The sequence below is a fragment of the Hippocampus zosterae genome, chromosome 8, assembly GCF_025434085.1.
Source record: "Hippocampus zosterae strain Florida chromosome 8, ASM2543408v3, whole genome shotgun sequence".
In the NCBI taxonomy this organism is placed as follows: Eukaryota; Metazoa; Chordata; class Actinopteri; order Syngnathiformes; family Syngnathidae; genus Hippocampus; species Hippocampus zosterae.
Genome location: NC_067458.1, coordinates 9,049,316 through 9,074,827, shown reverse-complemented (window position 1 = coordinate 9,074,827; position 25,512 = coordinate 9,049,316). Strand labels below are relative to the sequence as shown.

Below are 25,512 nucleotides of genomic sequence, written 5' to 3'. Positions count from 1 at the left end.
TATTCTTCAAATGCCTATACTTCCCGAGCCGGAGGGTCTCGTTTGTTGCATCAGGCAAACGTGCAACACAAACATGAAACTGTAACAGAATTCCAAAGCGGATTTCTTCTGCAACAAAAGATATGTGATTAATGACTACCTGACATTTTGTTTAAGCATATTTTCCAAGAGCTTCCAGTGCAAAACAAGAAACCAGATAGCTGAAGCGCTTACCAACACCAGTGAATGTTTATACCAAATTTGAGAACAAAATGCAACGATGATTCATCTATTCCCAGATTAAAAAGTGTGTTGTCGTGGTCACAGAGGTCACTGCAGGCGGTGGTTATTGTCCACCATTGTGACAGTCTCTGATAAAATTTAAGATATTTGTAAACTGAGATAGCTGACAGCCTCAACTTTAATTCATCCTGCAACAAAATGATCTCTCATCATCCCGCCCCTACTTGACAAGTGTTATTTACTCCTGACAACGAATTATATCAACTGAGCCTAACCAAGCAATAACCTCTGTCAGAAAAAAAGACACCTACATTAACTGTACTACAAACAAGATTTATGGAAAATAAACATCGTATTATGGATCCCCGTGTTCTGTTTGTGTGTTCCGTGTGCTAGATTACGTTTTTCCCATTGGTCTACAAATCCATGACATTATGGAAATAAAAAATCCGGCTCCATAATTCATTCCAGGCTTTCAACGGCTGCTTGCTCACTCGTCTGCTTTCTTCTTCTTTCGAAGTTATGTTTATACAAAAACACTGAAAGTGGGTTAACTGGAAAGGCATCAAGGAGATTTTTTGAGCACAATTGCCTTTGCTTTAAACATAAAATGTAAGTTGAAAAAAAAAAACAATAACCTTGATTTTCATGGTGAGAGTATGGTGATGTGGAAAGGCATTAATCATTTACAAAGTTTGATTGTTTTCCAGAGAAGCAGCAGCATACACCAAAGCCCAGAATAGTTTGTTTTTGTTATGTTTAAAAAGATAGTGCAGCTTATTTGGCCAGATTGGAAAGCCGTGGTTCCCATGTGGTTAGTACAGCGGCGGTTTCACATTTCACAGCAGCCTCCTTTCCTCCTCCTCCTCCTCCAACACCACCTCCTCCCTTTCTGCCATTCACTCACCGGTTCCTTGCTTCGCTGATCTCTCAGTACTTGCCCAGTGGCAATATACAACTGCTCATTCTTTCCCAATGAGAGAGGGAGAAAAAAAGAGCAAAACAGGGTTCACACATGAAAGGGGACAAGGGTTCCTATTCTTGGCTGGCATGATTTAAAAAAAAAAAAACACTTTAAGGGAATAACTCGCTTCATCAATTAATTATCAAACAAGTGGCTTGTCTTGAAAAACACATGAAGCTATCACCTTTGTTCTTGCGGCATCTTTCTCAAAGATGCCCTGAGATTCACAAGCTTTTTTTTTTTAAAGAATTGACACAAAAGAAGATGAAATCCTAAAGAAACTTAATTGAACTTGTTAACCTTCATTTTGATATTTTGATGGTGTCATATTATTGTCATGTTGTAAAGTTATCTTCATAATGTGTATCCTTGCGGGGATCTGGAGTTGTTTAACTGTCTGAAAAAAAAATAATAACATAAAAACGGGAGTGTCCCTACGAATAAAGCCAAAAACAACAAAAGTGTTTGATGCTGTTACACAGTGAGGGATAAGCAAGCCAAACACGGAGATTATAGTGCACAAAATACTCGGTGAAGACCATCAGATGGCAGGTTAATGCCACCTGTTTAAGAAAGTGACTTTTATGTATGCGGTGGAAACGCAGCAGGGGAGTTGCTGTCAAGAATGGACACAAACACTCTTTCAACTTTGGAGGACTTGGCCTCGTTAAGCCATTCCACTTTTTCATAAGCAGAAGACATGACGAGTTCTGAAAGGACTCGTCCATTTTGAAACAGCTCAGGCTTATCTCACTAAAACCTGCTAGCGGTTCTTGTTGTTTCCAAACAGAGTGCCAGTCCAGGGCCTTCGTGTGTTTCTGCTGCATTCAAGCACATCTTCACTTTCTCCTGCTCTACATCATTTTTCCTGCTCTCCCGTCGCTCTCCTCCATTGCCGTAGTTTGCCAATCTCTCCATGCCTGCCTTATTTTCCTCCTTCTTCCTTTGTCTTCTTGCCCTCTTTCTTCCATTCCCTTATAGTCAACTGTTATTAACCTCTTGTTGATGCAACAGTTGACCACAAAGCAGCTTTACTCCTATTTACACTGCAGGTCGATTCGGTGCCCATTTATGGATGTTTTTTTTTTTTTGGAACAGTCCACCATCACATCTTTTCAAATGGCATCTATCTGATGTCACCATGTTTACCTCCATTGAGCACCACATCTGAAAGAGGCTTGTTTCAAATTTGATTTATGGATATCTAATCCATTTGTGCTGTTTTTTTCCGCTGCAGTAAGGTGTTCCCTGACACCCAAACTGTGCAGTGTACGGTATATTAGAGATGATGCCACAAAATTGGGAGAAAGAAACCCCAGAGTGAGACATTTACAACAAACTTGCCAAGTGTACAATGTGGGATGCTAATAACAAAGATGAGTGAAAGGTTTTAAATTTGTATCATGGCTTATAAATAAACCGTAAATTTTTCTATGCCTTGGCAGAGTAGAAAGGGCAAATTAGATCAACACAACTTTTTTCTTACCACACTCAAGTTGACTGGCGTGAAGGGCTTTGGCACAGGAAGATCGTACAGAGAATTCAGCATGTCATTCAAGTCATTATTCTGTTTAAGAAGCAAACAGACACATGGACAATATTCACTCATTGGGCTTGGTGTCACAATTATTATAGGTGGATGAAAATGTACATTTGCAAATAAAACCTTGTTATGTTTCATTTTTCCCGGGCTAAACAGTTTCATTTATTTATAAATAAAAATCTAAAGGACTAAGACGTTTTGTGCTCTCGCTGATTGATGACTAGCTAGTTGCCAAGACAAAACCAACTCTGTATTTTCCACTATTTTCATGGAAGTGTAATTGCATTGTCCCAATATTTTTGACCGAACAGTGTACGCTGAAAAAAGACGGTGAGGTTACAAGGGGCTGACTTTCTGGCTGCAGACAGCCATTATCCAGCAATGTTGATTTTCCAGGCGAGAGAGTGCTGTCAGTAATTAAGCGAGCCCGTGCCACCCCCCCCCCCCCCCACTCCAAAGACAAGGGCTTTCAGAAACCTTCAGAGAGCTCACTTGACCACCGAACAGGCTCAGAAATTATTCTAGGAGCATTTATGAGCTCCATGACAAGACTGCTATTTTCCACTGCCGGGCCTCTTGCCGAAGATCAGAAGGGGACAGCACTTTGCCACTTGGAGTTAAAGCCGCTACTGTGAACACTGGGATTGTTCTTTGTTTGATATGTTTTTCTGTCTCAGTGAACTTTGCTTAGGTTTTGGCAAGCAGCCACTGCTTCTGTGGGGATATGCGTAAATGTATGTAGCGAACGTGCGCGCGCAAGCGAGCGAGGACGGGGCGGCGATGTACAGTGAGCGCCGTAGTGGGGTGGGGGCAAGGGAAGAGGGTGTTCGGGTGTGTGCAATCGAACAGCCTCCTTGTCATGAGAAGCTCAATGCTCACACGCATGGTCAACAACACAGCCTGGGGAAACAGTTCATTTAGCCCTCGCCTTAAACCCTCATCGCTCTTCTGTCTTCCCTTGTCTGTCAACATCTCTCCTCTCGCCTGGAACGGGCAGCGGGGTAAATACAAATCAAATCAAGCACACTAACAGATAAGGCATCCAGGATTTCCAGTAACTTCTCTCTTCCTCACACACTTAACTGTCCGCCTCGGCGTACCCTCGCTCCCTATTTATTACATTATGCGGGTGAGTCACTTTGAATCAGACGGTTTATTTTAAATGCTTATGTAAGGTGCACGCGTTCCTGATTGTTCTCTATTAACAAGGCTCTCTCCGAGGGTTTGCGGAAGAAGCGCCAACATGACAAGTGTAAGCGGTCCCACAGCGTGATATGTCTCTCCCTCCCTCTTCCTTTCACCTCAGCCCTCTATGCGCTACATGTTGCACATCTCCCCAGTTTGTTGCATATTTTACATTTCCCCTCCCTTTGCTGCGATATCGCAGTCAATAGTCAGGGGAAAAGACTTTTGCGAGTGGTAAGCATTTGGGAGCGCACGTGTGTGTGTATGTGTGTTAAAGATTTGTCTTGCAGTAAATCACCGGGAATAACTTCTGTTTTTAGATCGGTGTTTGGTCTGTAAAATGTCAACATAACAGCAGCACAGCTGAGCCCAAGATGGCAAGCATCACACCAGTGTGGAGAAGAAGTCTTGTACCTTTTTTTTTCCTATTCAAGGGGGCTGTGCTTTCATTACCACCTCTTTGTTTTCCTTGTTTGCACTTGTCAATCACTAGATGTACAACATTCGATAACGGTGAGTCGCTAAATGTGCAAACGAGATGATTACCTGTTGTCTTGTTAGATAGTCTGCAAGGGTGTTCAACAGCTTGTAGTAGATCTCAAACCACGGAAGGTAACTACAAATACAAAAAAAAAGGCAAGTTTTCATAAACCAACATTTCAATGTATTTCCACAGGAATTTAGAAGGAAATTATATGAAAAGGCTGGCCAAAGTTCAATGGACTATTTTTCTGCAAAACAAGCTCCAATGTGCCTGAATAAGGCAAAATTTTGCAAAAACTGCCAACAAAAATGTTTCCCAGCCACAAAACTCATTTTTTACAAAGGCGCATTACTCTAATGAAATAATAAATAGTAACTCAACCAAAAAATACAAATAAAACTATGTCTACTTTCCTGCGTTAAGACTAACTTAAGTGCTGTATATAACCGTTTCTTTTGCGAGATCGCCTTCCATCCATTTTCTCCAGCATTTGGTCCCTTTAGGATAGTGAATGAACCAATGCCCGCTGACTTTGGGCAGGGCGCTTTTAATATATAATACATTCATATTTATTAAAAGACCGTAAAACAGGCATTACACAACTGGATAGCATCTGTGACCTTAAATATAAATGTAAACATAATCAACAACACACAATTGTAGAGGTAAAAAACACACGCACACACTCAGCTCATGACATTCTTCATACTGATGGGCCTCGGCATTTGATGAATTCCTCTCATATCTGTCCTTTCATCCAAAACAAGGAGGCAGTAGAAGAGCGTGTCCTTCTACTGCATCCATGCATAACAGTGCATAACAGATTCCAATACAAATAAAGAACAGCAAGGATGCTACAGTTTATAGCCATGCTGTTCACAGCCGCGCAACTAAAATGCAGCCAAAGATGCTTCCTACTCTCTCTTCTCCTCCAACATGCTCCCTTTGTGCCCTCTTTCTTTTTCATGCCCCATCACATATTACAAAGATGTAATTAATGGACAAAAAATGAATTAATTAACAAGCATAATATAGTTGGCCCAGCTTCTTTGTGTTAAAGCTTATCACTAAGTACGGCCAGCATAAGCTAAAAGCATCTGCAGCATGGCTTTCTTTATAAGGTTGACATATTCTTGGCCACGCTTGCTTTCTTGGTGGAAGAAGGCCAACACTTTTCGTTTGGCTGTGAGGGATCCGCTGATTTAATGTTATGCAACCAAAGTGTGAAAACATATTGTTCCGTCAAGATATAGAATTTACATTCACTTTTGCTTTTTAACATGGATTTTCGAACACAGCATGAATAATGATTCCAGGTAAGGACATTTCAGTTTTAAATAAACACAAATTCCCATTCGCGCCTTACTAACACGTCTTTGATGCATGTGGTTTTAAAATTGTTGTTGTGTGTTGTTGTTGAGTTTTGTATTTATTAACCAGTTTTTATTTTTTTACTAAATGCACTAAAGAGTGGCACCCAAATTACGTTGTATGTAATACAATGACAATAAAGGCGATTCTGAAAATTAATTTGACAATGCAGCAATTCGTGAATTGGGCCAATGAATCAAGAGTGAACGCTGCAGTGCTAAAGTGTCCTTTAAATTCATTAAAATGTGTGACAAATATTATTGTAAACATATTATACAAAATAATGAATTCTAATCTTTGTGGGCTTGCAGTATGTGAGTCCTAGTCCTGCTTTGGCAGTCGGCTGGAGACTGAAGAGCTTCCAGGCCATGGGTCACTGGCTGCTCTGTAGACTGGAATTAACAGACAACGAGAAAACAATAAAGTGAACCGAATGCAAATTTTCATATCGCTAAATCCGCAAGGGGCCAATGACAGGGCGGGTTCCTGTGGAAGGGCAGCCAAGCGCACCACTCAGAGGGGCTGAGTGACCATTAGTCTGAAACAATCAGCCTCTTAACGTGCCTCTATTTTGACATCTGCATGAAGACTTACCGCAATCGGGTCACACTTGCAGGGGGCGACCGAATCAAACACGCTTTAGTTAATTCACATGCTGACTGCCTATCAGCCTATTTCTGCCATGTCAAAAAACATACAGCACGAATGCTTGCAGATGAGGTTGGATTATGTTGAAGCCATACAGAAAAAAATAATTAATCTTCACCCATATGGAACACATAAGAACAAAGCTTTCGCATTTTTTGTCTCCTTCACAACTACAGTTTGGAAATCCAGGCGTCCGGACATAAATCCTTCATTTTTTTTTCACTGCTGAAGTGAATGTTGTTTTTAAAAAAAAATTACAAATTAAAAATTAACAACTCTGTCTGCCTGAACAGCCATCAAGCTTCACAAAACTCTGTCATTATGCTGCACTGCACCTTCTTTGTTTTTCGAGGGAAACACATGATTGATTGGTGGTGAAAGAAATCTGCCACAAATAACCAATACTCCTGTTTTACAGCGTATAAAAGGAGTTGTTGCTCTCTTGAAAATGATGCGAAATGAATATCAGTCCTTAATGCAGTGATTTGTTCTGGTATCCTCCAGCTCTGTTCTCTTGTTATTGCTGAATTTATGTTAGGAGCTGCACTCAGAGATATACTCCTACGCGTCACAGTTCATTGCTCAGAAGTGTTTGTGCAAGGCAAATCCTCTGATAGAGAGAGTGGCATCCATCACTAAAGTGCACCCCCCCTCTCCCCCAAAGTCCAAGCCTTTTTAAACATGTCTTTTCAAAGTGCCCTGCACTCCAAGAAACAAACGGTTCATCTGCGGCAGCTCCATCCCCACCCCACCCCCAGGCTAAAAAAAAAAAGTCATGCATCAAAACGTTGAGATCAGGCAATGATTTTAAAAATACAATTAGATGCTCACAACCACCAATACATCAAAAAGAAGAACTTGATTCTATTATCATTCTATCCAAATGATATTTCTTGTGTCTGTACAACCTTCTAATTAATCCTGCTCAATCTTTTTAATAGCTTTGAATCACCAGTGGGGTGCAGACTTTTACTGCTGGTCTCTCAGCTGAGTCTTAAATCTCCTTAAGTACACAAGCACCTAATATTCAAACGTATCCGACACTTTGGAGACCCCTCCGTGAAGATTTCATTTCACCTTTACATTTGCAGGTCGAGGGTTACACACAAAGTAGGAAGCGGTACTCGCCCCCCACACTCCCAGGAACCCGTTAAAACATCCACTGACCAGCGCAGTGTAGTCGCTTAAGTATATCCTAAAAGCTCACGGTAATTATTCCCCCCCCAACAGTGAACAATCACCATCTCGGACAGAATTTCTTCCACTTAGGCATGTCAGGCAATGACAGAATAGAAGAATGGCTGAATAACATCAAAATGGCATTAAAAACAAACAATCATTATTTTTGTTTTTCAGCTGCCTGAAAGGACGCCGTCGCCCTTTTACGCCAAAGCAGTCTCAAACTTCCGTCCACATAAAACTGTCCCCCTCATGAAGGAACTTCCTTGTGTGAGCAGAGGTGACAATTTTATTGTCCCAGCACTTCAACAATCAAAGAGGCAAAAACATTCGTCATCACTTTCATTTCAAATCGACTGGAGATTATACATTAGAAGTACGGATTCAAATGGGGCCTCGGTATCTCTGCTTCAGATTTTAAGAAGACATATTTAAAGTTCTTCTATGAGACACTGATGGTTAAAATATGACGCCTGATTAATATTGTCAAATAAAACTATTGCAAGAAAAATCAAAGATCAATTATTGGGTGCCTGCAAGGCATTTGACAGGAAATGTAGTTCCACGTTTTGCTTCAAATGCCTTTTCAAATATATTTTCAGTTAAAAAAAACAAACACAAACAAACCCGTATAAAAAATAAGATTTCAACACACAATTCTGTTAAAAATTAACCATGAAGTCCTCAGAATGCATAATTAATTTTATACATCATATGTCAAATGAATTAGCATGTCTAACTCAGCGAGAGGGACAGGGGAGCCTCTGCTAATTGGCAGGCAGCAAAGCTTCATGCATAATTATGGACTGAGAGCGTCTTTGCTGTCGCACAGTGGCAGTCTCCGAATAACGAGGGGAGAGAGAGAGAGAGAGAGAGAGAGAGAGAGAGAGAGAGAGAGAGAGAGAGAGAGAGAGAGAGAGAGAGAGAGAGAGAGAGAGAGAGAAAAGACATGAGAGTGTATGTGTGTGTGTGTGTGTGTGTGTGTGTGTGTGTGTGTGTGTGTGTGTGTGTGTGTGTGTGTGTGTGTGTTGGGGGTTGGCCGGACATTGTTGTTCAGAGCAGCGACAAAATTACGACTGTCCACCAAAACACACACACACACACATACTCACATGCACACGCATACTCACTCACTCACTCACAGAGGCTTTGTGCTCTTTTCCCCATTTAACTGTTTATCAGCTTCATGCTCGAGTTAAAAAAAAAGGGTTCATTTTGCACATTTTCCAGTTTATTCTAAAGTGCACACGCATGTCCACTGAGATTTGCACCAAAGTGCTCTTTCTTTGTAATGGTGGGGTAATTACATCTGAGGAAAAAAGAGAAAGAAACACTGTGTCAACATGCAATTATACGGGAATTAAATGATAATAGCCTTTGTTGGGGTGTAATTATGCAAAGAAACTGCAGTTTAACTGGGTTTGATGTTCTCCTTTTACGGCTTCTGTGATAGGATAAATCCACCTTTACAATATCCAAAAAAAAAAAGCTCAACTTTTGGATAATTGTGGGTAAATCACAAACACATTTGTGTGGGCAGATAAGAATTTAAATGGCTCAATCTGGCAAAGTTCAGCTCAGTGTGAAGACTGAGGATGAGAAACTACCGAAAAATATGTGTGCTTGCTTCTAAGAGTTTTTTTTTCATCACGTGGGGAATTAATGGAGGAAAAAAAGACAGGACATCCGTGGACGATTTCAAGTAGGGCTTCCCAGATAAAATACATATTTTCTTATATTACAAAATCTTGGATTTGAAGGTCTTTTGTTCCAGTTTTATCCTAAAGGTGAGTTCAACAGGAAATCAAACATACATATTTGCATTCATGACAAGCCAAATTCCAATTCTGTCTGGAAAAACAGAAGAGCATATGAGAAAGGTGAAATAAAGAAAGAGGCATTTTGATTCATTTTCATCAGATTTTTGTTTTATCCACGTCAGACATCACATCAGTACATCAATAAAAATGACTTCTTCTGGTCACAACACTGCTACAATCAAATGACATCGAATGCAAGAGTTGATCTAAAAAGTCAGCTCAACAAAGATAAGAAAAAAAGTTCCATTTTAATGGCCATGGTTTGGGAGGGATATTAATGCTTATTATTGTAATAGTGTCATGGGTGCATAATCCCGAGTCCTTCTAAGATTTAGTCTTCCTGAATTAGCTACAGGAAAGGAGCAAAATATTAGAACTTAAGGTGTCCAAATGAATCAACAATTAATCATCAACAAACGAATCTACAACTATTTTGACAATCGATTCCTTATTTCGAGCTGTTGTTTATCTTAAAATGGTCTCAGTGCTTTGATTTCAGCCCTTCAAAAGTACATCTTCCTTGATTTTTCTAATCCTTCATGAAAGTAGACTGATTATTTTGTGTGGTGAATCCAAACAAGATATTTGCAAGCATCTGCTTTAACTTCGGAGATCAATGATCAAAATCATTTAACATTAAACAATACCAACAACAACAAACAACAAACAGCAATTGTTTCATGAACGGCTGAAGGAAAAAAATTGAGCAAACTACAACCACATTTTTTTTCAGATAATTACACCTCTCTGATAGCCAAACGTGAGCATTAATGAATATTGTGTGTGTGTGTGTGTGTGTGTGTGTGTGTGTGTGTGTGTGTGTGTGTGTGCGCGCGTGCGATACCTGAGAAGACATATGCAGACTCTGCATCCTTGAGTAAGACGACAGAACCCGAACCTCTGCTTGCCATCAATGTCGGTCAGCACAAAGGTGAAGTTCTGTCCAACATGACTCTGGGAAAGTCTAAAAGACGACATGAGGAAAAGCAGCACATACAAGAGGAATCGCCTTATTACAAAGGGCCACATTACATCTATGGCATTATGCAAACAATAAAACTCAAGTTATAATTTTGATGTTATACATCCTCAAGATGATAACTTGAGAAACTCGAAAGCGGAAGAGAACACAAAACATGCGCCACAAAAAAAAGAGTACCACTAGATGGCAGCAGCTCAGCTTTACTGGAGAGGGGGGAAGAAAAAAAAATACCACACGGGAGCACAGTCTCTCTCACTCTCTTTGTAATGAGAATTCTATCATGGCCCTTTCCCAAGCCAAAAATTAAAACCCCACTGCCTTGAGGAAAGATGTTGGCCTGAGTGGTTTCATGTGTCAGAAAAAGGCCGGCCCACAAAAGCTCACTTTTTGGCAGTGTTTTATAACACTGGTTATATTTTGTGTGTTTGCCACAAAATGTCGATTAAACTCATGCTAATGCATTTATTAATTATTTATTTATGTGCAAGGCTCAAGTGATACTCACGTGCTTTATATTGTGACAGTGACAAAATGATAATGCAACTGTCAACATGACAATAGGTTGATTTTGTTCATCTTCCTTTTGTCTGTGTGTGTGTGTGTATATATATACATATATATATATATATATATAAACACACACACACACACACATGCATACATACATACACATATCCATAAATGTGTGTGTGCGTGCGTGTTTGTGTGTGTGCGTGTGAGGATCGAGGGCAAAAGAATCATAAAATTATAACCACGAATACAATCGAAACAGAGCTGAGCTCAAACAAGCACTGGGGGCAACAATTCTGCTATTTCAAGCATAATAGTGCTTTTTTGAAATAGAAATTAAACAATTGGTTTAGTTTGCAGTGGTGTGCATGAGACTGAGAGCCGTGTCAAATATTTTGAATCTGCCACTGCAAGCGGCAACCACAAAACTGAAGATATTGCTCAGTTAATACATACAAGATTGTGTTCATCAAATTTGTCTCTCACCATCGTTGTGAAGAGCAACTTTCAACACAGCAGATCTTGTACTGGATCTCAGCAGTTTGTGCAAGTGATCAGAAGGTAAATTATGTTTTGTGTGCGAGTGGGTGGGTGCGGGCGAGTGTGAGTAAAACAGGTTGAAACCGAGACACGGTGGAGAGGGGGGCGGACAAGGAAGCAGGCGAGAGGGAGAGGAATCATACCTTTCCATGTCAAAGGGAAAGCAGAACTTTGGTATCGTCTGAAGCACCTCCTGAGAAAACGAAAGAGAGACACAGTTTAGAGAAACACATATTAAAACGGAAATACAAATAATGGCCATGTATTATATGACAAAAACTCTCTCGGGCACGATCAAGTGGCTGTGCAAAATGAGGATTAATGTTAATCACTTGTGATAACAATCTGACAAGTACTAAACAGCGGCTCCTAAATGCAGTTAATCCAAATGAATGGGCCATATCAACGACTTCACGTGGCTCAACAAAGTAGTTGTGGTCCCTTTTCTCCGCAGACAAGCAGGGATCCTCAGTCCACAGCTTGAATAATTAGCAGTTAATAAGTTCATCGATTATGGGGTGCCAAAGGGAGATGAAAGGATGAAGGAAGAGGAAGAAAAAGAAAGAAAGAGAGAAAAAAAACACTGTGCCGAAGCTACGGTGGTGGCAGATTGTTGCGACAATGGGCTAAGCAGCTCAGAGGGGTTAAGAGGTAAAGGGGGGTGGTGGGGAGTACAAGCCTTCGGGGCTTTACCTCCCAACACCTCCCTTGTGGGCTGGAGGGGGAGGTGGGGAGGGTCTCCCTGCTCTTCAAGTAAGGTGGGAGGGGATATGGTGGGGTGGGGGGCACCTTTTCTCGCGGCAGCATATGGATTTAGACAGGGAGCAGGAACAGAGCAGAGCACCATATGGGTGAGCCACATCACAACAGCCGCGCGGTCGTCCAGCACCGGGTCGACGCTCTTGTCTGTCTGTGTGTGTGTCTGTCTGCCCCTCGCTCTTGACTTTCCTGGCTCAAAAAAGGTGCAGGCTGGTGCGCTCCTTCCTACAGTCTGCGTCAAGGCTCGTCTACCACTCTTTCAGCTGTCGCCAAGCCCACAGACTAATCCTGGTGACTGTCTACGCTCTGGCCTCACTCAACTCGCTTTATCTCACCATGTCTGCCAAGCTTGGCCACTGAGTCCAAGGCCTATCTCCTTTTTGTTTCTGACGGGAGATGTCCGAGCTGAGAGAGTTGGGCTGCTCCTCTGCCATCTCTCACTCCGTCTGTCTCCCTGTGCCAGCTCACATAAATTGATCCTGATGAGGACAAGTTGGATGTCTGCTGCTTCTGCTGCATTCTGTTGCGAAGACCTCGCCATGGGGAGCAGTCACTGATCCCCCCCCTCCCGCCAAAGCCCTCATGCGACCCCCCCCCCACATCCCCCTTTAAAAAAAACCATAAAGCTGCCACTGCAGCACAACACAAGCATTGTCACAAACAAACAAGCAACAGCAACAATGAGCTATGACAGAAGGGGGGGGGGGGGGGTGAGAATGTGAGTGCATTTGAGTGTATGATATATGTGAATTCCTGCCTGCTTCAAGGACTTTACTTGCATGGATGGGGAAGAGGGGGTGTCGGGCTGTTAAGCATGTACATTTGTATCAGTGTGCATGCTTTGGTGTGTGGGTGGCTGAGTTTGACTCACCTATATATTTCGTGTGCATGTGCCCAAAAATGAAGCGCAGGGGAAGGGAGGGGAGGTCGCTGCATGGGAAGTAGCTGTTTTTCAGAATTTGCGATAGAATTGAGAAGTCAACAAAGACAGAGTCAGGTGGCACAGGAGGTAAGCGTGTGTGTGTGTGTGTGTGTGTGTGCGCGCGCGCGCATGCATGCATGTCTGTGTCTTGGCGTGTACGGCTGTAAAACTGTCACACACATCAGAGCTGCCATCGCCGTGTGCGTTTGCTACTATTATTAACCACTATGTACAAGCACCAATATGTTCCAGAGAGCCCTCCTTGGCGCGCTGCATATGGTACACGAGCCCAAACACACACACTGGGACTCGCTTTGCCTGCAAATAAAAACATTTGACTTGCCAGATTTGAGAGTTGTCACAGCCCCGCCCACATCAGGTATGTGTGCTTGAGTGACAGTCGAGGGACTGCCGAGACTCTGATCTCATACAGGACCATCGGGAACGTGCGTGTTTGTGCGTGTGAATAATGTGACATAGAAACAGCAGATGTGTGCTATATATATAAAAATATATTTCTAAGGGCTACACAGCATATAAGATTGCCATCCTCAGGTACATTGGCATCATACAGTATATTGTGAGGACATTTACAGTCCTCTTGTCTATAGCCATTAAACAAACTGGCATCTTATGCCCGTGAGAAAGATCTTAGAACGAAGCCTTCTTTTCTATCCACCAAGGCTTAGTGATCTATTCAAGGACTCAATGGATGACTATTTTCATTTTACACAATTGTTATGTGTACAAGGAATGAACATTTTAAGAAATGAGCCAATGATCAGGATGACAAAAATGATTGTCGTTCTCCGCGTCTGGTTGCTTTGCCCTTTCGTTGAGTGTTAGTTAGCATTTTGGGGCGAATACAAAAGCAACTATGCAAGTGAGCTAAGCAATTGGGGTGGGCTTTTGCAGTTAAAAACATTATATTGGAAAAAGGTAGCAAAGTTGTGAGTCTACAATGATGTCACTATTTAGAATCAAATTTTCTATTATTCCGTCCATTACTCAATTAATAAACATGAAATAATCAGGTCACGTTAGAGTCACACCTCTATCATTGCTAAGTGTTGATAAGAGATGGAGGAAGGAAGCTCTAACTGATGCTAACCTACATTCGCTAGAGAAGCTTCAGCGCACACCAAGACAAGTTTAACCGGGCATGACGATTTAGCAGAAGATGCTTTACGCCACTCAAGCAATGATGGTACTTACTGCGATGAGGCTAAATAGCTTATCCAGGAACATGATTCCAGGTGGCGCAAATATGGTTTTAAAATTCCTCATGACAGTTTTGAGGCAGGAATTTTTGTGTCGACAAATTAAGTTTGCCAATTTATTTTCCCAGTCCTACAAAGATGGCTCTTTACTGCATTTCCTCTGTAAAGTAGCAGTAAAATAGTTGGGAGCAAATTATTACTTGTTATCCTGAGCACGCTCCAAGTTGAATGAAACTACAAAATATTACTAATTGATGATAAATTGAAACAAACAAGCATTCAAATTGCAGATGATTGACATGTTGGTTTGTTTGTTTGTTTGTTTTCATCAATTACATTTCATAGCTTAGGGGATGTCGTATCAGAAGTGTAACAGACAGACGGAAATTCATGTCTGACGTTTAAAACCGAAGAGTCACTGTCTGTGCGCCTTTGTTTGGAAAGAAATTGTAGCTGTCATGCTGACAACGCTACCCATTTTATTTGGTGAACATGGCAACCTGCCACCCAGGAAATGTACTTTGGGTACAGCAACGTCACGCTTTGGCAAGTTTTGTCTGAAAGGCACAGGCGAATAAATCCATGTCAATTCCTCTGATGTGCCAATTTACTGCAAATGCAATGTGAAAATGGATTTTTATTTATTATTTATTTATTTCCTACAACGCCGACATTAATAGTAACTATGAGGCGCCTGACGCACTTTTTTTGCCTCCACTCTTTCATCATACCTGACCCCACTGTGATGAAAATACAAGAAATGCACCAAGGAAGGTGCTCCTCAACAGTTTTACGCAGCACCCGAAGCTCCCCACCAATAACAGCACTCACAATATAATACCTACTTGTTTGCCATTTTCCTAAGATAATCGTAAAAAAGAGGCAGTTAATATATTTGAGGATTTGGAAGGTGAGTGGCGGGGGCAGGGCGGAAGGAATGCGCTGCTCGGTTGGCAGACTATTATGCGTGGATGTTGTTTATCGTGAGTGGAGACAGGGGTATCACTCAGTGAGACAGAATGCTCTGGATTCCCCCAGTGGACCATCCTGCTATCAGTGCACTGCAACACAACAACAGCAGCCCAGTGCAGCCTTGCATCATGCCCCATGCAGAATATAACATGGTAAAACAATTCAATATCAATATATATCGTGTAAGACACCTGATCAATAACAAAAGACATTTCATTCAAGATAGTATCGATTAAAAAAAAGATCAAGATCAAACCCTGACCCCGTTATTCTGCAAACTGTCGGTCGAGATGACAATATGTGAGATTTGTGCCACAAAGGACCAAAGAGGAAATTTGGAGCACAAAAGGGTGCTTTACTACCAGATACTTTGAATGGTATTTTTCCATTTGATAGTTGTGCTTGATGTAACTTTTTAGCCCTGATCCATTTAATTATTTTTCTATTTTTAAATAGGTGAAAAGAATAATTAAATAAAATAATTATAAATAGACTCATATGAAATACATACTTTGCACATGATTTAAATTGATGATTATTTGCTTTAAATTGACGAGTTGATTTGACTTTTTCATCGTTGTTTTAAGCTCTGATTTAAGGTTCAAAATCAGACTTTAAAATAAAATGACCTAAATTCAGCCACCTTCCTCCAGGTGCTTATTGAAAAGATTATAGAATATTCAATATTCTATATACATGTTTATTCATATTGGTTGGTCTAAAATACTTGAATACTGGTACACTTTTCAACCATATCGCCAGCATTAATTTTATTGCCGCTTCCTACTAACGTTTAGCTACCTTCTAAACACCTGTCACATCAGATGGTGTTAGCGATGCTGTCAAAAGCTTTGATGCGTATGCTAATTTTGCTGTTTTCAGCTGTTAATATTTAAAATGAATGTGAGAACATCATTATTTCTCATGTACAATTGACGCCTTTCAAAAGAAATGTTGCCCCTTGTTGTGCACAGAAAGTGACATGTGGCCAGGGATCAAGTCACGAATAATCACAGCTCATGTGACGTTTGCTAGCTGAGCTGAAAATCGTTTGGTGCAATGCACAATATGAATTGAACAAATAACGACTGCTGATTATACACAAAAGAAAGGCAAAAAATGCTCCTTTAAAGTTAGAAAACTGCTCCTCAAATGAAGTCGTTGATTAGCAAAACTGCTCCGCAAGAGGGGAAAAAAAAGTTATTTTGAAATCGCAAGTGTATTTCCTAATGAACTCAACATTAGCCTTGGTGTTTCATTTTGGGTGTGAACATCATGAGCAATATTCACTTGTGCTTTCAGATGTGCTTTCAAATGCTCTACAGACAAGGGAAGCGGAGGAGTATGGGAATGAACTGAATGCACAGCGGGTGTGAAAAAGAAAAGTGAAATGGAACATGCTGAAAATATTTAAGCAAGAGGTGAAAATAAAGACTGGGAGGGAGACAAAGTGAATGTCATAAGAGAGCATGGAAATGATGGAAAGTTATTCCGTGGATGCAGCGGCCAAAGGGAGGGAGGTAGAAGGAACTCAGTTCATGCCCCTCTCCCCATGCAGCAAGGACTGCTCTCTTGGGGGACTCAGACTTTAAGCCTCTGCCCTGCTTTATATTCCCCTGGCTGCTGCAGCCAGATCAATCTAGCCGGCTGCCCGACGTAGCTCAACCTAGTTCAGGGCAGCTCGGCCTCCGGAGTCCTCTACAAAGAAGTTTTTTTTTTTTTTTTTCAAGAACGGAGGAGTATGGCAGCAAACGACTTTATAAAGATAATGAATATACCAATATTCGACGCAACAAGTACATGTATGTCAGTGCTCCACGAAAATTGTGTGCTGTTTGGTGTGTTGAAGAATTCGGAGTATGTTGGAGTGAACCCAACATCTGCTTTTATTTTTGTCCTTTATTTTACTGCTTCCCGGCACTGTTGCTGTAAAGACTTTGTTTCCTGTATTACAAGAAGAAGAAGAAAAACATAATCCGCCCCAATATACAGCCAATATGTCCAATGACATGGATGAGCAATATTTTTCACTCCATGCAAAAATCCATGTAAGAGCTGTAAAATCCACATACAATGAGAAAATAAAAGATAGATAACAGAAATCAGATCCATTCGGTGCAACTCGTGCTCGCTTCTGGAGCATACATTCTCAGCAGAGGCCAACATCGTAATTACAGGAGTACCCAAAAGTAATGACTATTATATTAATATAAGAGATGAGATTTATTTTGATTCTCAGCTAAAAACTGTAAAGAATAATGACTGACAAGATAGGGAGGTGTGAGAATAATTGGGGGATAAATCCTCACCCACATTTCATACTTTTTTTTGCTTTTAACTCTACCTTCTTCATTATCTGAACTGAACCACTACACAATGTTGTAGTGATTCTAATAACCCTTTTACATGATTAAAACATTGCCTTAGAACCATTAATTATTGTGTTCTGACTTCAATATACCTTAACAACAACCTTGATCAATATCTGTTTGAGCTTGGAAACATGAACATGTATTTGAAGCAATGGCTTCATAAAGCCATAAATCCAATGCTCCGCTCAATTGATTTATTTGGCAACAATACTAAATCCAGCTACCACCTCCAAAATACGTTAAGTCAGTATGGCTCCGTAAACATCAAACATACAGTCTTAACTTGCTCTATCTACCTTCACCTCTTCGCTGCCTATCCCCCCTCTCACTGTCCTTTCTCACCTCCCACCTATCTCGGGGTCGTCGTCTTGAATCCCTCCCCCCTTTCCTGCATACCCCACGTTTTCCTCAACCTTACCAACACCCGTTGCCCCCCCGCCCCTTTCCCAATTAGTCTGTCTGTGCGCAGCTACCCCATCCAACGCCTGCCCATCCTACCGGTGCTGTTCCGCTCATCCAGCCCCTCTGGCGAACATGACAAAGAGAGAGCCTCAGTATTCAAAAAGACACTCTGCTTTCAAATGCCGAATGGCAGGGTCGACCTGGGTGCAGCTTTAAGCAAAATATTCAAATTCTCAGCCTTCCTTTTTTTAAGAATTTGCATGGATATGCATTCATTTGCAATGTGTAAAGGCACAAGGACAGCTGAGCTTTGGTTTTAGAAAGACTGCAAAAATAAATAATGCAAAGTTAAAATGTATGATGGCATGAAATCTTGATGGGTGAGGCTGAGAGAGTAAAAGCACATAGGGAAAAGAAAGATGAAAACACAAAGTAACAAAAATATATATATACATCAACACTTGTAATGTGCAATATAGACAAAACCTCTGGATAATAATATATTTCACAATATAGTACATTTAATTTACAATTACTAAGAATGAATGATAAATGTATCCTTTATTTTGACCATAATCGACATGGGAGAAAAAACACGCACACACACACATACACACACACACACACACACACACACACACACACACACACACACACACACACACACACACACAAATAGGCTAGTGTCCAAATAAATACCATTGAAAATATCTGGGAGGTCCACAACCAGTTTTCAAGGGATGCAAATTAAATGCCAAAAATTCCAATAAACACATTCCCGTTGTAGTTTGCTGACAATTTAACTTGTAAAAGTTAAATAATAATTCAACTGTTTCAGAGGTTGTGTTTTCGGAGCACAATTTATCATGTGGTTGTTCTGTGATGTCTTTTTCACTTTCAAACGTCACCATATGGAATGCGAATGCTGATTGTTGACCGTACAGTGCCGGCCACTGGTAAAACTTTGCAAGAAAATACTTTGTATGAATGTAACATGATAAATACTGTATATATTTGCATTGCAAACAAAAGCTTTTGTCGCCTTACGTATGACGCCTCCATAGCACAGAGCTATCGCCTCCACCTCACCTTCGAACTATCCCTTGCCATGCGATGACTGTTGTCAAATATCAAGTGAATGTTCATTGAAGTGCGACACTCTTTTCAGCAATTTATTTTTCCAGGAGTGTGTGTAATGACAAACTGATATTGTTCCTTTTTGACAGTGCATGTGCACCTTGGAGCGACTCACTGAGGCTAATCAGTCCGCCATGCGACACTGAAAAATATGTTCTTGCAGCTGGAGGAGGCACACTCCGTTACAGGCATACACTACTGACTGTTTTCAATTATGCCCCAGAAGTGTTCTTCAAACACATATTTTGACTCTGATTACAACTTCACAAATCGACGACAGCAGAATTTTGAGTGATGTCACCTTTGTTGGAACGGAACGCCATCGTAGACTGAGGACGCCCTGTACTTGCACTCCCGATAATAAACATTTTCTTGCAGCCTTAATAATGATTAAATAAAACCAGATCAAAGCTTAAATGTATGGAAGACGGAACAAGACAAAGCCTGACAGTGGCAAGCACAGATAGTGGATATAGTAAAGAATGCAGGATAAAAGGAAAGGAGAAGAACAATGGGCAAAGAGACGCAGCTTCCACTGGCCGCTGTAGACCACAGACCCTGCAGAGATTCCTTTCATTAGGCTTTAATATTATGCTGCTGGCTTGCCATTCTGACCTGCACTATATGCCGGTAATAAGAACGGCCTTCAGAGCTGGACCAAAGCAACAGAGCTGCTTGAGCTGGGGGGAGGAAGGTGTAGGGGGAGATGGAAGAAAGATGGAAGGGTGCATGAGTATGAGTCGATGTGGTGCACTTTCAAATTGACACGAGGCGGGGGTGTTACATTTTCACATTCTCGCTCATTCCAACCAAGCTGCTCTGGGAGGGAAATGGACGAAGAGAGCATTTTGTCTTCCTAGAATTGATGAAATCCCTCCATCAGTGACCCCTCTGGTGCAGGGAGTCTGCGGTGACTAAAGTTGTTTTGGTTAACAGCATCCCATGTTTGCCACCTCCTTATTCGGGAGACGTTGAAGGTGACAGATTGATCTTCTGGCCTCTTCAAACACTTTGCCAACACTTGTCAGCTATACATGTGCATCCTATAGAGAGAGACCTATGGCTGCACAATCAATTTCCAATCCTTTCTGGACCTTTTCACAATAGGGGAATTATTTCACAACCCCGAATAACTCACCCGAGCCAACTGGTTGGTTGTTTAACAAAGCATCAAATGATATTAACATTCATGGCAACAATTTCTTTTGATTATCATTCATCTCAATGCATCCAGATTTTTTCGGACTATTTCCAAAGTAGTACAGTCAAACCTCGGTTTTCGTCCATGATCCGTCCCAGAAGGCTGTTCGAAAACCGAAACAACGCTCTTTAAAAAAATAAATAAATAAATAAATAAATAAATAAATAAATAAAAAGTTTATTGAACATGTCTGCTCACAATGGAAAGCAACACAAGGAAGCAACACTTCCTCGTGTAATGAAGACGATCAATGGTGCATTTATGTGTGCTCAGTTTGTTCGAGAACCGAATTTCGGTCGTAATCCGAGGCATAAAAAACTACATTTTTGGTCGAAAACCGATTTGGTCGAGAACAGAGACGTTCGAAAAACGAGGTTTGACTGTTTTTATAATGGCCCACATTTCCACAATGAATGACACGCATATGTACTTCCATTGTCTTTTATTAAAACAAACTGGAAGCGATTGACGACAAATGTGTCACATCACACACCAGACATCATTCCATTGTGTGTATTTAAACTAGTGGCAAAAAAAAGACATTAGTAACTGACATGGTTTCTGTCAAAGTCACACACAAATCAATTCAGACATCACTCACATACTTCAAGCCTCAGGTAGAGATGGGTATCGGTAAGGGCTGCAGCTATCAACTCTTTTGGTATCCGGATTTTCCACTGAAAATTCTAACGAGTAATTGGGGATATCCAATAAAAATATGTATGTTGTTGTTTGGTTCTAAATAGAGAAGACAAAAAAAACACTTAATAATGAATGTTCAAGAGTTACTAAAGGCTCTGGATGTCGTGGGTGTGTCTTGAATGACAGTAACATCGCATGGACATCGGGGACAGTGCCTCTGGGTTGGTGGTTTTCCCTTTTTAAGAAGGCAGACAGGAGAGTGTGTTCTAACTCGATGGGGATCGCACTCCTCAGGTTCCCTGGTAAGGTCTATTCCGGGGTGCTGGAGAGGGGAGCCCGTAAGGAAGTTGATTGTCAGATTCAACAGTCGCAATGTGGTTTTTCCTCCTGGCCGTGGACCAGTGGACCAGCTCTACACCCCTTGGCAAGGTACTCGAGCATACATGGGAGCTCACTCAACAACTCTACATGTGCTTTGTGGACTTTGAGAAGGCATTCCATCGTGTACTTCGGGGAATCTTGTGGGGTGTGGTCCGGGAGTATGGGGTACAAAACACCCTAGTGTGGGCAGTTCAATCTCTTATGACCAGTGTCAGAGTGTGGTCCGCATTGCCAGCATTAAGTCGGATTTGTTTCCAGTGAGGGTTGGATCACGCCTTTTGTCATCGATTCCGTTCATAACTTTTATGGAGAGAATTTCTAGGTGCAGCCCGGATGTTGAGGGTGTCCCAGTTGATGGTCTCATTATTCTATCGCTGCTTGTTGCAGATGATATGGTACTGTTGGCTTCTTCTGGCAGTTCTGGCAGCAGTGTATGAAGCGGATGGGAGGAAAACCAGCACCTCCAAATCTGAGACCACAGTCCTCAGTCAGAAAAGGGTGGAGTGTCCCCCCAGGTTGAGGAGTTCAAGTATCTGAGGGTCTTTTTCGTGAGTGAGAGGAGAATGGAGCGGGGGGATCGACAGGTGAATTGGTGCAACATCTGGAGTGACGGACACCTGTCCGTGTCCGACGGACACGGACATTGGTCTGTCGTAGTGAAGAGGGAGCTGAACTGGAAGGCGAAGCTCTCAATTTACCAGTCGATCTAGAGTATGTTCTTCCCCTCACCTACAATCACGAGCTGTGGGTCGCAAAAGCCGGCCATCACTTGTGAGGAGCAGCACAGCAACGAGACTGACACCGACAATGACGCGAGGGAACCTGGCGTGATAGTTGGAGAACTTGCTCAGCTGTTCATTTCAGGTATGGAAGATGAGGACTTTGATGGATTTCTGGATTGATCAAAAAATAACATGTTGAACATTGTTGAATGCTTCAATAAAGCACAACGAAACTCGATTTTGCTTCCGCTGCCTTTTTAAAAACATACGCAAGCGTGCACGCATGCTCCTGTATTTTTTAATCTATAGTATGTTTTACCATGCCAGAATCCAATAATACAATGCACCTGGTGTATGTTTTGAATACAGATATCGCACCCATAACTGACACTAAGCCTTTTTATACGGTGCGCCGTATGGTCGTGAAAATACGGTACTCAACTAACACATTTCCACTCGAGTAATAGACATGGCAGCCATTGCATCACCCTCATTTAATCTCAAACTCTTCCCAAATTTATGGATTTATGTTGTGGGGTGAGGGGGGCAAGCAGCTTTGAGAATAAAAACACAGCAACAATAGTGTGCATTATTTCAGTGCTAATACCCTGTCCTGCTGATGTCCTTTATACGCATCACAGATGGCTCAGACAGAGGAGAGCAGCAATATTATGCCTCTGCCGAGATCTTCTTCTGAATATATTACCAAATGATAGGGGAAGATATCTCACTCCCTAATGCACTCGCGTGCACACACATTCCCATACACTGAGAAGTGTTGGGCCAAGAGCAATGCATATGCCCAAATATACAAGGGTCCGCTTCATTAATAAAGTGCCGGGAGAAGAGCAAAAGGAGATAGAGAGCAGGAGCGTGTGTGTGCGCGCATGCGCGTGCATGTGAGTGAGCGCACGCTTCTGTGTGTGCGTGCGTAAACACGTACCAAGCGGCCGGGGAGAATTTCCTTCTTTAAGCTATTACCTCCCACTGGGCTTAGCTGGACTGTATCAACTCTGATGTGGGTCTGCACACACATGGCGTCAGACACACACATGCCCCACAGCTCCATAGCCCAAACTCCATTCTCTACCAAGTCTAAGTTGAATATCATTCCGCAGAGTAACTTTCCAATTAACTGCAAATCATGGCCATGTTTTGTAAAATTGTGACTTTTTGACAAAGAGAGCAAGAATAATGTGAAACCAAATCTTTTTTTTATCAGTTCTTCTTGGCATCAGAAGTCTGCGAGTCAGCTTCAATGGCTTCATCTGGAGCTGTAATCACAACTATTCACGTAAGTAGCTCAACTGCTCCTGACTGCACTTTTCAGTCATTGGATACTGCAAATGATACGAAAAGGACCGTCCACTGTATGGTAAAAACATCTTCCGCCTTTCTATGATCTCTACCATGGTTCCCAAGAAGCAAGCCCAGAGGTCAGCGCTATCAGGACCCATGAGCAACGAAGGGTCCTAGTTAGGCATCCAGCTCAGTGCCGGAGCCAAAGGCCAACTTAGTGGGGCAAGACTGTCCATTAGTCAAGACCCTGGAACACCCCAGGGATCTGGGGGTGATAAGGGTTAGAAAGAAGAATAAAAACCTTATCAAACTAGACACAGAAACACACACATATTCTCAAAGGCATACATAGATCATATGAGACCTTATTTGACACTGCTGTCAGGGTGCAGTGAAGGAGAAAGATGAAAACCTGTGACAAATTGACATCGTACGCCTACAAGTACACAAATACATGCAGATACACTGTTCTGATTATGACTGACAAAGAGGTTTTAAATTCTCTTGTCCATTTCATATTACATCTCAATTTACTTAACTGTTATGGCATTGGAAAAACTGAAATAATGTGAAATTAGAAATAGAGCCTTGATTTTTCTGCATGTCATGAAAGCTTGACAAAACATCGCTGCTTGTCTGCCCCCCGCCAGCTTTTTTTGAAGATGGGGTGAAAGTCTGTCCGCTTTGTCCTTGTGAAAATCCATTGGTCTTACAGAGGTGACGTATATCCTGAAGCGTCATCTTTTTCCCCTGTTTTCAACCCTGCCTTGACTGTCAACCAGAATGAGTCCGCACAAACTCCCTGTGAAATATTATTGCATCAAGGTGACCTATTTCATATTAAATCAGATGGTGTAACGCCCTGCTATTGCTGTCGTTAATCGAGGGACTTTCCTCCTGTGTTACCTTGAACGGACAGTTCATGCTAAAAAAAACATCCAAATGTGGCAGAGCTGAAGCAATTCTGTAAAGAAGAGTGGGCCAAAATTCCTCCACAGCAATGCGAAAGACTGATCACCAATTATTGCTTGATTTCAGTTATTCTTGCCAAGGGTGGCACAACCCATTATGAGGTTCAGGGGGCCATTATTTTTTCACATAAGGAGAGACGGGTTTGGATTTTTTGTACATTAAGAAACTCATTCATTCATTCATTCATCTTCCGTACCGCTTGATCCTCACTAGGGTCGCGGGGGGTGCTGGAGCCTATCCCAGCTGTCTCCGGGGGACACCCTGAATCGGTTGCCAGCCAATCACAGGGCACACAGAGACGAACAACCATCCGCGCTCACACTCACACCTAGGGACAATTTAGAGTGTTCAATCAGCCTGCCATGCATATTTTTGGAACGTGGGAGGAAACCGGAGTACCCGGAGAAAACCCACGCAGGCCCGGGGAGAACATGCAAACTCCACACAGGGAGGCCGGAGCTGGATTCGAACCCGGTACCTCTGCACTGTGAAGCCGACGTGCTAACCACTGGACTACCGGGCCGCCCACATTAAGAAACTGCATTTTGTATTCCTTGGGTAGTCTCTGTGTGATATTAAAATTGGTTTTATGAAGTGCAAAGAAATCACGGGAGGATACTTTTTCGCGGCACTGTACACGCGTACACACATTCATACATACACATCCATTCATATAAGGTGTTTCAAATTGTGGGGGTATTAGGACAGATGAAGCAAATCAAATAAGTGGGAAAACAAAAAGCAAAACTTGCTTTGAATAACGTCATTGTCAAGTACTTTTTCTATAAGTGTAAAGGGGGGAAAATTATTAAACTCTGCAAATCAGACGACTGCGGCGGGGGGGGAGAAAGTGTTAAATTTTAAAGCCATATTTCTCAACCACAGCTCAGCTCTTCAAATAACTTTTAAGCAATACCATTCTCTTTTCTGAACTGATAAATGGGACTTTGAGACGTCACACCACACTGTGGAAACCCGCAATTAACTTTCCTGAATGTGCACTTCTTATACTGCAAGTGCATCTTCAGTATGGAGCCCCCCCCCCCCTCCAACGTTGGGATAA

The 25,512-nt window shown here is 41.8% G+C and overlaps 2 protein-coding genes across 6 annotated transcripts in view; one reads left to right on the top strand and one right to left on the bottom strand.

Annotated features, from left to right (window-relative positions):
• Positions 1-25,512, top strand: part of crb1 (crumbs cell polarity complex component 1) — a 226,567-nt gene that overhangs the window by 119,793 nt on the left and 81,262 nt on the right. The gene's annotated exons all lie outside the window — the stretch shown is intronic.
• Positions 1-25,512, bottom strand: part of dennd1b (DENN/MADD domain containing 1B) — a 142,209-nt gene that overhangs the window by 86,297 nt on the left and 30,400 nt on the right. For 2 of the 5 annotated variants that reach the window (XM_052073906.1, XM_052073907.1), the window contains exons 4-8: positions 11,592-11,641; positions 10,261-10,380; positions 4,461-4,530; positions 2,673-2,753; positions 1,130-1,189 (exon numbers count right to left, since the gene is read on the bottom strand). In XM_052073906.1, the coding sequence (XP_051929866.1) occupies positions 1,130-1,189; positions 2,673-2,753; positions 4,461-4,530; positions 10,261-10,380; positions 11,592-11,641 (381 nt within the window). The remainder of the gene's footprint in view (positions 1-1,129; positions 1,190-2,672; positions 2,754-4,460; positions 4,531-10,260; positions 10,381-11,591; positions 11,642-25,512) is intronic. The other 3 variants (XM_052073909.1, XM_052073910.1, XM_052073908.1) reach the window with 2 other exon arrangements.